Source organism: Monodon monoceros, unplaced genomic scaffold, assembly GCF_005190385.1.
Source record: "Monodon monoceros isolate NGI ecotype Baffin Bay Population unplaced genomic scaffold, NGI_Narwhal_1 Super_Scaffold_18, whole genome shotgun sequence".
NCBI classification, from domain to species: Eukaryota; Metazoa; Chordata; class Mammalia; order Artiodactyla; family Monodontidae; genus Monodon; species Monodon monoceros.
Genome location: NW_021703774.1, coordinates 41,095,293 through 41,108,363, shown reverse-complemented (window position 1 = coordinate 41,108,363; position 13,071 = coordinate 41,095,293). Strand labels below are relative to the sequence as shown.

Below are 13,071 nucleotides of genomic sequence, written 5' to 3'. Positions count from 1 at the left end.
CTGCAATATTTAGTGAAATAGCAACGATAATAAGGGCAGTGAGAGTAAACATACATAGTGCCGACCACATGCCAGGCGCTGGACCAGCACCCTGTATAGTAATAACTCCTATAAGTCCTCCAACAACTCTGTGTTGCAGGGGGACTCTTATCACCCCCATGTTATGAATGCACAGACCCAGGGGGAGAGAATTGGCAGAGATGCTTTGGCTCCTGCTTATGTTTGGAGAGGAAGTGACACAGATGAGTCCTCCCATCCGAAAGCCCTGGACTTGTGAGGGAAGTCGAGGGAACTCAGGGCAGGAAGGAAGCGGAGGAAAGGGAGGTGTGGAAACTTGGCCGAGGGACGTCACTTGCAGCAGCCTCTCACGAAGAGCCCCTCTCTTCGTGGGCTTTGTGCCCTCAGGGCGCAAATCCCAGAGGAGGGTGAAGCAAGTTGAAGGTGTGTTTACCTTCAGCCAGTTTCTTTTGTTTTGACAAGTGAGTCCTTTGACCCGGCTGGAAAAACCTCTCCGGCTGCTCTTACGATTGTCTCTGAAATTGGTTTTTGAAGAGGTTGTGTGTGACCTGCTAGGATTACCCACACTGGGCGGCACAGGCCACAGACCAGGACTGTAGCAGGACAGCCGTCTAGGTAAGAGGCATTGGGGGTGGCGGCGGTGTGACCTGAACAGGACCCTGATTCTTCTGCCGTGCCCTCTGGATATGACATCCTAGGGCTGAAGATGGGTCACCTGCCTCAGGATCCATCTCCACTGTAGCTGAGTCAAGTCCACTGTGGGTGCGCAGAGGCAGACTGCAGATGGCATGTCGCAGTCTTCCTTATAGAATGTGGTGGCTTGCTTTTGTCATTGTTATTTTTATATCACCAGGTCATGGTTTCCAACCCACTTTCCGGATATTATTAGAATGATTCATTGAATAAGAACGTGGTGGGTCAGATAGTGTCATTAGTACCTAGCAAGTTCTTGGGCAAGTTCTTAACCTCTCCAGCCTCGATGCCCTAGTCTGTGAAATGGGGTATTAGGAACAGCCATCTCATAGGGCTTTTGGAGATAAAGCTCAGCAGGGTACCCCGGCATCGTATATCCCCTTTAAACATGGAGGTGCCCCTTGTTGCCTTCCTGGGGTTCTGACACATGCAGGAATCTCCTGTTCTGGTTCTGGGCTGTGATTAGCTCTGACATTCCAGGACACACATCACCATGGGTGTAGACACTGACAGAAGAAGGAACTGGAATTGAGAGTTGCAGATTCAACGGTCTCCCAAAGAAGGGTGGAATCTCTTAGGACAAAGCATTCCTGGCATGAATAAACAGAGAAAGCTCATTTGAGGAGTAAGCCCGAGTCAGGTATTTTGATACAGGTGATTATGCAAGTTGGACAGAGAAGAATCCCTTCTCTTAGGTCTGATTGATTGTTCTCTGTATTCTATCCAACTTGTCACTTTACCTACAAAACTTTTCCTGTCATCTTCTAAAAATGAAATTAAAAACTCCTACTCTCAATTTGATCTAGTTAAATACAAGTTTTATTTTGGAAGGGCAAGAGGGATTTAGGGTAGAGGGAAAAATCTGACCCCTTTTTTCTGTAAAACACCTCTGCAAAGTGGGCACTGTTATCTGTTATACCAGGTTACTTTACAAAGTACCATTTAAGAAATACTTCTTTATTAAAAAAACAAACAAAAAACCCCCAAACAACAAAAAAAAACCTGCCAGCTTTTAAATACGGAAAATTTCAAGCACACACAAAACTGTAGAGAGTGGTATGAGCCCTGATATACCTGGCTCCCACCCTCAACAGCTGTCAACTCATGGCCAGCACTGCGTCATCTGTAACCAAACCCCCTCCACCACTGCGCGCACAGTTCCCCCACCCCGTTCCTTTTAAGCAAATCCTGACGACATATTATTTTATTTATATTCAAGATGTACTTTCAATGCCTTAAAGTTTTCAGTAACGTGAAAAATGGAAACTTTCACATTTTAAGGTCCTTCTTGTGGGAAGATCATGTCTGTCTAGAAACCTCAGAAAGCAGGGGGTGGGGAAATGATTTTTTGAAACATTTACCTGGGGGGCTTTTTCAACTCCGTGTTTTCCCAGAGTTGCCTTCTGCAGGCCTCTCCTCCCTCCGTTCCCCTCCTTTCTCCCTTTTCTCTGCCCTCCCCTCTTCTCTCCCCCTCCCTTCCCTCTCCCCCAGTTAAAAATGGCAGTTCTTGCAACCAGTTCTTGAAACTGGTTTGCTTCTGAGTGTTAGAGCAGGAATAAAAGATAGGGAACCACTTGCTTAGGGAAAAAAGTGATTCCAGGTGAGGGAAGCTTTACCTCTCAAGAACCATTTTTTTTCTTGTTATTCTTAACCACCATGAATGGGACTGTTTAAAAATATATTCATTTTCTGCCTTCTTAACCGCCATGAATGGGACTGTTTAAAAATATATTCAGGGCTTCCCTGGTGGCGCAGTGGTTGAGAGTCCGTCTGCCGATGCAGGGGACACGGGTTCGTGCCCCGGTAGGGGAAGATCCCACATGCTGCGGAGCGGCTGGGCCCGTGAGCCATGGTCGCTGAGCCTGCGCGTCCGGAGCCTGTGCTCCGCAACGGGAGAGGCCACAACAGTGAGAGGCCCGCGTACGGCAAAAAAAAAAAAAAAAAATATATATATATACATATATATATATATATTCATTTTCTGCCTTCTTAACCGGAGTCCGCTGGGTGTTATTTAATCGTTCCCATTTACTACAGGGTGTTTTCAGTACAGCTTTCCATGCTGTGGAGGGCTTATTTTTACAGTTTACCTGTCACCTCTCTCATTGCCAATTTTGTGCCCTGTCCAGGTGCTTTTCCTTGTCTAAAATCTGCTAAGGGCTAAGAAGCAAGGTATGTAAGGTTACAGTGAATGAACTATGAGGGTGTTTTTTGTTTCCCCAAGCAAAAGTGTATGTTGTTGGACTTAAGGGCTTTGTGATATATGAACGCTCAAAGGCTGTTTGGGCTCCATTTCCTGATTTTCAGTGATATTCTACATAGATGTTGCTGTGTAGCTACCTTTCATGTAGGTGAGGTATCCCTGTGATGGGGTTCTATAGCAGGAATCCTTCTTCTCACCTTAAATACAGCTTAAGAAAGGCTTGAAAGGTCAACCACATGGTTAGTGCCTGGGAATGTTGGAAAATGTGTTTTGGGACACATTTTTCTCCATCTCACCGTTGAACGTTTGAGAGTGAGTTAGTAGGAGAGAAATGAAGGGATTTTAAAAGGTGACCATTCTGTTTTTGTTGTTGTAGTTATTTAGCAACTAAAAGTTAGAGATTTGTGTTTTAGACCTTGCACAAAACTTTTACTTGGCTAAAAATAATTTGATATATGGGTATATATCAAATTTATAGTAGAAACTAATAGTCTGATTTTTCACCGGACAAAATGAACTTCCTGTCTGCTATTCTTTAAAGGGGGAATCAGAGAAGACATTTTCATCCCCTCTAACCCTATCCTTTCTTAAAACTCTCCTTAGGAAAATGACATACTAAGCGGGGCCTTATGCAGGTTTATACACAGGATGGGCTATAGTTACATCAATTTTTCCTTTCTCACACCCAGACCAGGGTTACATAGTTCTGTGAGGTGTGCTTGGGAGTTGTAATAATATGGAATACTGGAAAAATTCCAGAGGCTGTTGGTAAATAAAGGATGCAGCCGAACAGCGGTTAGCTTCTGCTAGTGATTTCAGAACTCACATTTAGGAGAAAAAAAAAGTCAAGTATGTGTAATATAGCATGGGAAATCAAGAGAAAGTGTGATGACCATCTTGAAGATTTGGGTTTTAATTTCTGTCTTTCATTTTTCTAAAGACTGTACAGGTAAATCAATAAAGAAGATTAAGCTGTATTTGGTTGACATTATGAAAGATCTCTCTACTTTTCACCCAGCTTATTTAAAGATTTATTAAATCAGCCAAACACTTTTTTCTGTATTATGAGAAAGCTGTCTTTGCTTTGTGTTTTCACTTGCAGGGTTTTCGTCGATATGTTTAGGAACAAGAAGAGTACAGGGTACTGGAGATTCACAGCTGGTAGTTAAAGATGGACATATACATATTAGAGGGTTGGGGAATCTGATGGGCTAGTCAGGAGAGGGTTTTAGAAGTGACTTTGAAGCTTTCTGTATGTTCTCTCTCACTGTTGCCTATTCCATAAAAGGCCTTTAAGTGTGGTGTTTACCCAGCAAATATCCCAATGAATTGCTTTCGGCAGTCATGGGCACACTAGAATACTATCCAATCAGTAGTTCTGTAGTTTTCTCACAGAACTTCCAGGGGATATGGCATCTCTCTAGTCTTCGAGACCACCCCCAGGACAAGGCGCATTAAGGGCTGGAGAAGGGAAACTTGGGTGGTGGGAATGTTCTTTTCAAAATCTGGGTAAAAGCACCAGTGAGCTGAATAACTTCTCATCCCATTTCTCCACAGTTTTAAGCCTCTCTTAAGCGCCTCCAAGTCAGTGCTATCTGAGGCTTCAGATTCCTCAAGTTTCACTGGGGTCACCTGGAGGCCCCTGTCCTACCTTGGTTTCAAAATCTCAACTATTTTTAGGATTCACTCTTTCTTTCATTGTAACAACAAATATTTATTTAGCTCTCTGCCATGTACAGAACTCCACTTTCGGGTCACAGGAGACCGCAGAGCTGAATCTGACAGAGAATCTGACACAGATCTTTCCCTTCAGGATTCTGATTGGAAACCAAGACACCTATGGGCGATTCTTCAGTGTGAGAGAGACTGGGATACGCTAGCAGCTGTAGAGACACAGCCTAGTGGATTATAGGACCGAAGGCAGTTTATTTATTTATTTTTAATTAAATGTTAATTAAATGTTGCGGCCTGTGGGATCTTTAGTTGCGGCTTGCGGGCTCTTAGTTCCCTGACCAGGGATTGAACCCAGGCCCCCCGCATTGGGAGCATGGAATCTTAACCACTGGATCTCCAGGGAAGTCCCCCAAAGGCAGTTTAGAATCAATCTTCTACCAAAAAAAAAAAAAACCCCAAAAAGCCAGTTGCTGACACCAGACACTATACACATGTTATTGACTGAAATAAGGGATTAAGGAGAAGGCTACAGTCTTCTAACCCACTGAGAATGGGCTCATAATGGGACATTTCGTCAAATGACCAGTTCCTTTCTGCTCCAGATGTCAGTTGGGAGAATGACAAGGTAGCAGTTCTGGGAGAGTCCATGGTTCGTTTTACACTTGGTCAAGTTTCCCTGTGGAATTGTCATTGTTTCACGTTAAACTCTATATTCTTTGTTTTGCCTTTTTTCTATTTAAAAGGCTTCGTCCACAGTAGGTGGCAAGGTACTCAAGTCCTTTTCACACCTGCTCTGCTATTCTTTGAGCAAACCCAGCTCACTGTGAGGGGCATAGGAAGGGAACATGTTGCCCACACTTACTGAGCGCACCCCGGAAACATTTTCTCATTAACTCCTCACAAACTTGGGGTAGGGGTTATCTTTCCAGATGAGTAAACTGAGGCTGATTAGTAACTGGGCACTCACTCCAGGCCTCTCTGGGCGAATCCAGTTCTCACACCAAGGTTTGTGAATGTTCTGTTCCCTCAGATTAAACTTTGGCTCTTAGAGAGAACCGCTCAGCTCAATTGCAGTTCTCCCTCCTCTCGTCACGTGAGTGTCTTTTTACCCCTAAATATATCCACTGGCATGTCCTAAAGCCATTCTCCTACGTAACCACAGTTCCACTATTAAAAACGGAAGAAAATTAACCAGCATATGTTCGTATCATCTCATTTCTGCTCTCTATTTCAGATTTCCCTGATGGTCTCATGTGTTTGATAACTATTTTTTTCCAACCTGGGTTTGCTTAAGGCTCACACATTGCATTTTGCTTTTATAACTCCGGAATTTCTCTTACTCTAGACCAACCTGCCTCCAATGCCTCCTGTTCAGCTCTTGTTTCGGGACACTGACTTTTAGAGGGACCAGACCAGTTTTCTTATAACCTTTTGGTTGACACTTTACCTGGCAAGTGTCTTGCAAATTGAAGATTTTAAAAGTTCTTTAAACCTAAAATAGGTATTTTCTAGGAGATGTGTTGCCAGATGTTGCACCTGATACTTTCTGTAGCTAATATATTTTAAAAGAATCTTTATTTACAAAAATAAGGCAATTGTAAAATGTTAGAACAATTCAGAAATACAGTTGGCCCTTTGTATCCACAGGTTCTGCATCTGCGCATTCAACCAACCTTGGACTGAAAATTTTTTTTAAAACAAAATTCCACAAAGTTCCAAAAAGCAAAACTTGAATTTGCCAAGCTGGCCAGCTATTTACATAGCATTTACATTGTATTAGGTATTATAAATAATCTAGAGATGAATTAAAGTATACGAGATAGGTTCTTTGCAAACACTGTGCCATTTTATATGAGAGACATGAGCATCCTCGAATTTTGGTATCTGCTGGGATCCTGGAACCAATCCCCCTGCGGATACAGAGGGATGACTATGTATGAAATATAAAATAAGAGTTCCGTTTGATACCATCACCATGTAGCCCTGAGATAACAGTCATTTTGGTGAAGTTATATATTTTTTTCCCATTTATTTATTTATTATAAAGACTGATCATCTGTACACATTGTTGTGCAGTTTACTTTTTATCTCACTAACTGCATTGTGGATTGTGTCATGTCAAATATGTAGCTGAGATTGTGTTTAGTGGTGCCTGGGATAAAAGTGCACCAAGCCAGCCACATTCCTTCCTAGGTGTTCAAGGCGAGACACACCCGAATGTAAAGTGCCCGGCCCAGGATGAGAAATGTGACTTGTGCCCACAGAGCAAATATTTTTCTCTCTTTGAGGCTCTCTAGCTAATATAGGAGTTGAATCTTGGTGTCTTCTGCCCTGTGTTTTAGCAAGTTGATGGAATGTGGGAGTAGTAAACTCTTAAGGACTCTGTATTTAAATTCTGATACTCTTTTGTTTTTCTTTTCTGGGTGGGTCCCTCCATAGTTTTTTCTGCAGATACCAGGAGATCATCAGGTTGGCCTACCTTGCAGGTAAACATGATACTCTGCCAACATAAAGTGATTTAGAAATGTTAATCTATTTTACCAAGCCCAAGTCTCTAGCATATGTATTTTAAGCCATCATAAAACACGTACCTGTCACGCTAAGGAATGTGCCGAGGGCAGGCATCAAAGAATGGCCGAGGGAGTCTCAGGAGTGTGTTTTACTGTGTTGTAGGGTTGTGTCCTGACAACCTCTGTGAGGCCGGGGGGTACTGACGAGGACTGATTTCTAAATATTGAAGCCATTTAACTTATGAATGCAAGAATTCCTACAAGTAATTATTCCTGTTTGTCTATCCAAGTGTCAGGGCGCTCAGAGGTAATTCTGTGGATAAAAGGCATAAAGGCTGCCTGACTTAGGGAATCAAATTAACAGAACAATCATATGAGCGAGAGATAGTCCTTTGCACTTCATGGAGAACAGAAGTTGAACAGAGAGACCGTGTGGACATTTCTGGCTTCTTTGGAAGATAAGTTTAACGAGCCTCCCAGTGAGAGAATTGCTGGCACAGGGCGGAATGGTAAAGCCGCTTTTACTGTTGTTATTTTGTTCTCGTGTTGTCCATGGCAGTAATGTCATCGCTGCCATTTGGTGGGACATCCGGGTGTCAGTAAATCTTGTTATTAGTAAGTTAAATTATCTGTAATTTGGTGATGGGCTTTTGCATCAAGAATTCTGTAAAGGAACAAAATGATTGTAGGGTGGTTCCCCACATCTGTCTAAATATCTGGTGAAAAAAGGATAGAGTTGTGATTTTAGGTGCATTAAAAAATTCATGTATTAATTTTTTTTGAAAAAAGAAAGTTGCTGAGTGGTTCATCATTAATTACTAATTTATAATTAGTTAATAATTAAATGCATATTCACTCCATTTTCTATCATCCAGTAATAAAGTAAATAAGAAAATAAGTATAAATATTAAAATAAGGGCTTCCCTGGTGGCGCAGTGGTTGGGAGTCCGCCTGCCGATGCGGGGGACGTGCCCCGGTCCGGGAAGATCCCACATGCCGCGGAGCGGCTGGGCCCGTGAGCCATGGCCGCTGGGCCTGCGCGTCCGGAGCCTGTGCTCCGCAGCGGGAGAGGCTGCAACAGTGAGAGGCCCGCGTATCGCAAAAAAGAAAAAAATTAAAATAAACGGAAATAATGTTAATGGAAGTAAAGAGGCAGTGTTACAAAGAGTGAGGAATGAGATAAGATTTTAAGTTCAGGATCAGGGAATCGCTTAAATCATTGAACCCCACTTTTTTCATCTCTAGAATAGGGATCGTACAGTCGACACCCAGAGGGTTGTTAATGAGGCTGAAATGAGATAATACATTTAGAAATTTTAAAAAAAAGTTCAAATTCTACTCCTGCTTTCTTGAGCAGACAGGCTTGTACGATGAAAAAAAGCATGTGAATCGAAGTCACATAGACACTGGTGTGAAGGCAGGCTTTGCCGTGTGCATTCTTAGATGAGTTCTTTTAATCGCTCTGAGCGTCAGTTACTCTAGCCATGAAGTGGATCTTATCATATCACCCTTGTAAGGTAAGGTCAAGTGCACGGGTTTGACCAAGGCGCTTGGGAGCAACAGAGTCTGCTGGCTCTTGAATCTGGGCATTCATCTGTCAGGGGCATATGCTTGTGTGTGTGGAATATGTGCCGCCTGGAGCTTCCCTTCCAGGTGATGACCTTGCTGCTGCTTTTCTGTCCGCAGCGACCCTCCAGAGCGCCACGCCGGGCATGGACGCCTTTTTCCGCACTTGGAGGAACACGGGTGCTAGTGTCATCGCCCAGTCACAAAGCTGCTAAGGCCGTCTCAGGGGCGTGGGCGTCAGGACAGGAGGGCAGCATCCGAGGGCCACAGAGCCATGCCTTTCGGCCTGAAGCTCCGCCGGACCCGGCGCTACAACGTCCTGAGCAAGAACTGCTTTGTCACCCGCATCCGCCTGTTGGACAGCAACGTTATCGAGTGCACGCTGTCTGTGGAGAGCACGGGGCAGGAGTGCCTGGAGGCGGTGGCCCAGAGGCTGGAGCTGCGGGAGGTAAGGGTGCAAGCGTGGTGGGTGGATGCGCCGGAGCTCAACCCCAGGGACCAGCCGCCTTCTCTTGGCACCTGCCAGGCTTTTCAGCCTCAGCCTGGTTTCGAAGCATCCTGTTATTCTTAGCATGGCCTAGATCTTAACACCTTTCAGTGGATGCAGACACCTGCTCTGATGTTGTGAGAAGCAGGGACACCCCGTAGAGTTTGCACGGGGCACGGGCTGGGGGTGGCAGCACCCCTTTGCTTTCAGCCCATGAGGAGGTTGTAATGAGACTCTCCTCCCCAAAGCCATTTACTCTCTTTAAAAACAATCAAGTGGGTAACTGGGGTTTTGGCATTCCGGCTGCATATCAAGGAGAAAACCACATAAGCGGTGGATGCAGCTGCTTTTTTGTTTGTTTCCATGTTTTCCTCTTCAAAGAGGGAAAAGAGGGAAAAAAAGAAAGAGCATTTAAAGTGAGCATGACCAGCGAGGCTTTTTTTGTGGGAGCTTGTAAAATGGGGGTTTTGTTCCTTTTAAGATTCCTCATGACCTTGTTTTCTTTGGGCTTTAAGCAAACCCAGGGTTCACCATTAAGACAGTCACGTTATCTCTCTTTAGAAGAGATTCTTAGAGCAATGTGCCCTTTGTAACCAGCAAGCCCTGCTTTTTTTTTTTCAGTCTTACAGACATTTAGGACAAGGGACTTTTGAGAGAAACCCCCTCAAGCATTTGTGTCTTGGGAGCATATCGCATGTGGCGTATGGGCTGGTAGGTAAGGGGGTGTGGTTGAAAGGTTGCCAGTGCTGAAATGACGGCAGACCCCTGAGAGTCAAGCCTTCCCGAGGGCAAGGAAGAGCTCTGTGATTGTCCTGGGCCCTGTGACACCATTGCCCAGTTCTCAGGGTGATGCAGAAGAGGGGAGCGGTCCCTATTGAAAGTGATCTTATTTGATCTCTTTGCTCACCTCTCAGGATCCACCCTCCTTCCATTTGCACAAAGGAGTTGGGGGTCAAGGAAGGTCTTCCTCTCCGCTTGGCATCTTCCACAGGCTGCCTCTTATCCTCTGGGGGACTGTTTCACCTGAGCACTTTTGTTTCCTACTGGTCTTCGTGTTTATACTTTGGTTTCAGTGTTCAGGCCTTCCTTTGACATTTATCTTCCTGCAGAGGAGACTGTCCTGCCCAACAGGTATATGTAGCTTGGTAGCTGGCACAATAAACATGTGAAATGTTCTGACCTTGCTGGTTGATAGTTGGCTCTTTTTTTGCTTCTTGGTACACATACTTAAACATATGTGTGTGTATCGGCATAAAGGAAAAACCTTAATGCTGTCGTCAGTTGGTCAAGAGGCTGGTCTAAATTCTCATAAAAATTTTCATTATAGATCATTTGAAAATATATGCAGTGGTTTTACTTTTGAATATTCCCAGTAACTTAAATGAGAACAACTAAATATTCTTTGCATGCATTAGAAGCAGTATAGTATGTGGTTAAGTAGTTATAAGTGCAGGCTTTGGAGTCTTAAACTTGAGTCAAGTTATGGTTCTGTCACTTACTAGGTAACCTTGGAAAAGTTATTGAACTTCTCTGGAAATCAGTTTTCTCAGCAATAAAATGGGAATAGTGATACTCACCTCACTTACCTTACAGGGCTGTTGTAAATATTAGAAGAGATATAGTATGGCAAATGCATAGGGCTGTGTCTAATAATGTATAATTGTTCCAATTTGAGAGTTTTGAAAAACATTTTTTCGTTAAAGAAAATACTGAACAACTGCAATGTTCCAGACACTGTTTTGGGACTTGGTGAAACTAAGATAAATAAGTTGTAATTTTTCCTTCAAGGTATGCACAGACTAATAGAGGAATCCAGCATGTAAAAACCAGCTAAGACTGAATGTGATCCACACTAAATGCAATGCAGGGGCTGGCCTGAAAGGCAGTGGCTCTCCTTAGAGTTGTGCAGTGCACGGCCTGCTCCACTGAACACCGCAGCCCTAGCTAGGGGAGAGGAAGCCTCAGTGAAATATGAACAGAGCCCTCGCATTTTGAACAGGGACTTGAAGGATGCCCAGGAGTTCAGTAGGTGGAAAAGAAGGCAGGTCATTCTGGGCATGGGGAGAAGGCATCTCTGTGAATCACCAGGTAAAGCCAGAGTGTAAGGTGCTTAGTGAGGGGCGTCTGGAGATGTGTATGATAATAATAATTAAGTTCCAGCAGAGTATTGTTTCTCTCAGTGAGAGGGCAAAGGTCAACCCTGGATTATCCCACAACTGGGTCGTCACAAAGGACAAAGCAGTGAAGTCCAGATTCTACCGTCAACGTGTGTTGCAGGGTGATTGATCTTCTAATGCTAAGATGGGGTTTGCGTTTAATGTTGGCTTTATTTTGACATGCTCTAAACAGGTGCATCCACATTAGAACAAATCACTTTCTTTTTTGGTTTTATGCTTTCATTCTGTGACAGATCACATTGAAGGTATTGGCCTTTTGTGAAACAGTCCTATAGAAAGTCCTCTTGAATTGAAGGATGAGATAGAGCAATGTAATACTTTGTTCTTCATTTGCCCAGACACACCTCAAGGAGGAATGCATGCCCCACCCAAGAGCAGAGGGGAGGGTGTGAACACAGGGTCTGCCATACTCACTTGACTTTGTATGTGGGTCATTTTTCAAATAGGGCTGATGGTGCTTTAGAGAAGAAAGAAAAAATTCATCTAAGATACAATGAATTGTTTAGTCTTTATGAAGTTTTGGAAAGTAGAGTGTGGTGAATATTTGGCTTTGCCATTAGAAGTGCTCTGTAGTTTAGGTGTACCCTAAACTTTGACGGTAGATTTATATTAGGAAAGGAAAATTAATTTTGATTTAATTTTTGATCTACGTTAATTACAATTTATGTTTTATTAGATAACTTAAAAATAGATTGTAGGGAATTCCCTAGCAGTCCAGTGCTTAGGACTCCATGCTTCCATTGCAGGACACAGGCTCCATCCCTGGTTGGGGAACTAAGATCCCATAAGCTGCACGGTGCGGCCAAAAAAAAAAAAGAATTGTATTTTTTGAGGCAGTTTTAGGTTTATAGCAAAACTGAGTGGAAAGCACAGAGAGTCCCTTATACCTCCTGTCACCTCCCCACCAGGCACCCCCACTGTCGACACCCCGCACCAGAGTGGTCCATTTGTACAGTCAGTGAACCTACATTAACACATCATATGCTCAAAGTCCATAGTGTAGGTTAGGGTTCACTCTTGGTGGTGTACATTTTGTGGATTTTGACAAACGTATAATGACGTGTGTCCATATGGTAAACTCTTTTTTTAATGTAATAAACTGATTTCTTAAACAAATGTTATATGCAAACATTAATTGAAAAGTATACATGTTTCAGCGTTAAACACATATTCCTCTACCAACAAAATGAAATGTCACCCTGAGTCACCTTGGGTCACCAGAGGTCTCAGTTGACTCTCTGCTAGTATTTGACCGTGTCCTGTATGACTTTATCCTCCTGTTACTGAATGCAGGTTCATGTGCTCGATGCACAGTGAGGCCAAACAAACCGAAAGGTCCGAGTTTGGAGCAAAGAAAGGTTTATTGCAAGGGCCAAGCAAAGGGAACAGGTGGCTCGTGCTCAGAAATCCCTGAACTGATATGCTAAACGTTTTCAGGGTCAAATTTGGTTTTGAATGCACAGCTGTGCTGCCATTTCATATGGCATCCAGAGTGCCCAGGCCTGGCTTAGTTAGCAGACACAGTCATACCCTGGGGAAGCAGAATATGACAGGGTCCCTGCTCCCAGAAACCCTGGAGTTGCGAGAATAGGAAAAACAAGAAACAAAACAAAGAGAACAGCCTGTGCCGAGGTACAGAAACAGGAAAGAACATGGAATTTTCAGGGAAGGGCAGAGTGCAGTTTGCACAGATCTGTGTGTGTGTGTGTGTGTGTGTGTGTGTGTGTGTGTGTGTGTGTGTGT

At 43.6% G+C, this 13,071-nt stretch overlaps 1 protein-coding gene across 10 annotated transcripts in view; it reads left to right on the top strand.

Moving 5' to 3' along the window:
- PTPN14 (protein tyrosine phosphatase non-receptor type 14) overlaps positions 1–13,071 on the top strand; it is a 189,796-nt gene that overhangs the window by 53,228 nt on the left and 123,497 nt on the right. For all 10 annotated transcript variants that reach the window (XR_003794562.1, XR_003794566.1, XR_003794567.1 and 7 more), the window contains one exon: positions 8,785–9,112. Coding sequence is in view for 3 of the 10 variants with exons in the window: in XM_029230104.1 (XP_029085937.1) it covers positions 8,939–9,112 (174 nt within the window). In the remaining 7 variants the exon portion in view is untranslated. The remainder of the gene's footprint in view (positions 1–8,784; positions 9,113–13,071) is intronic.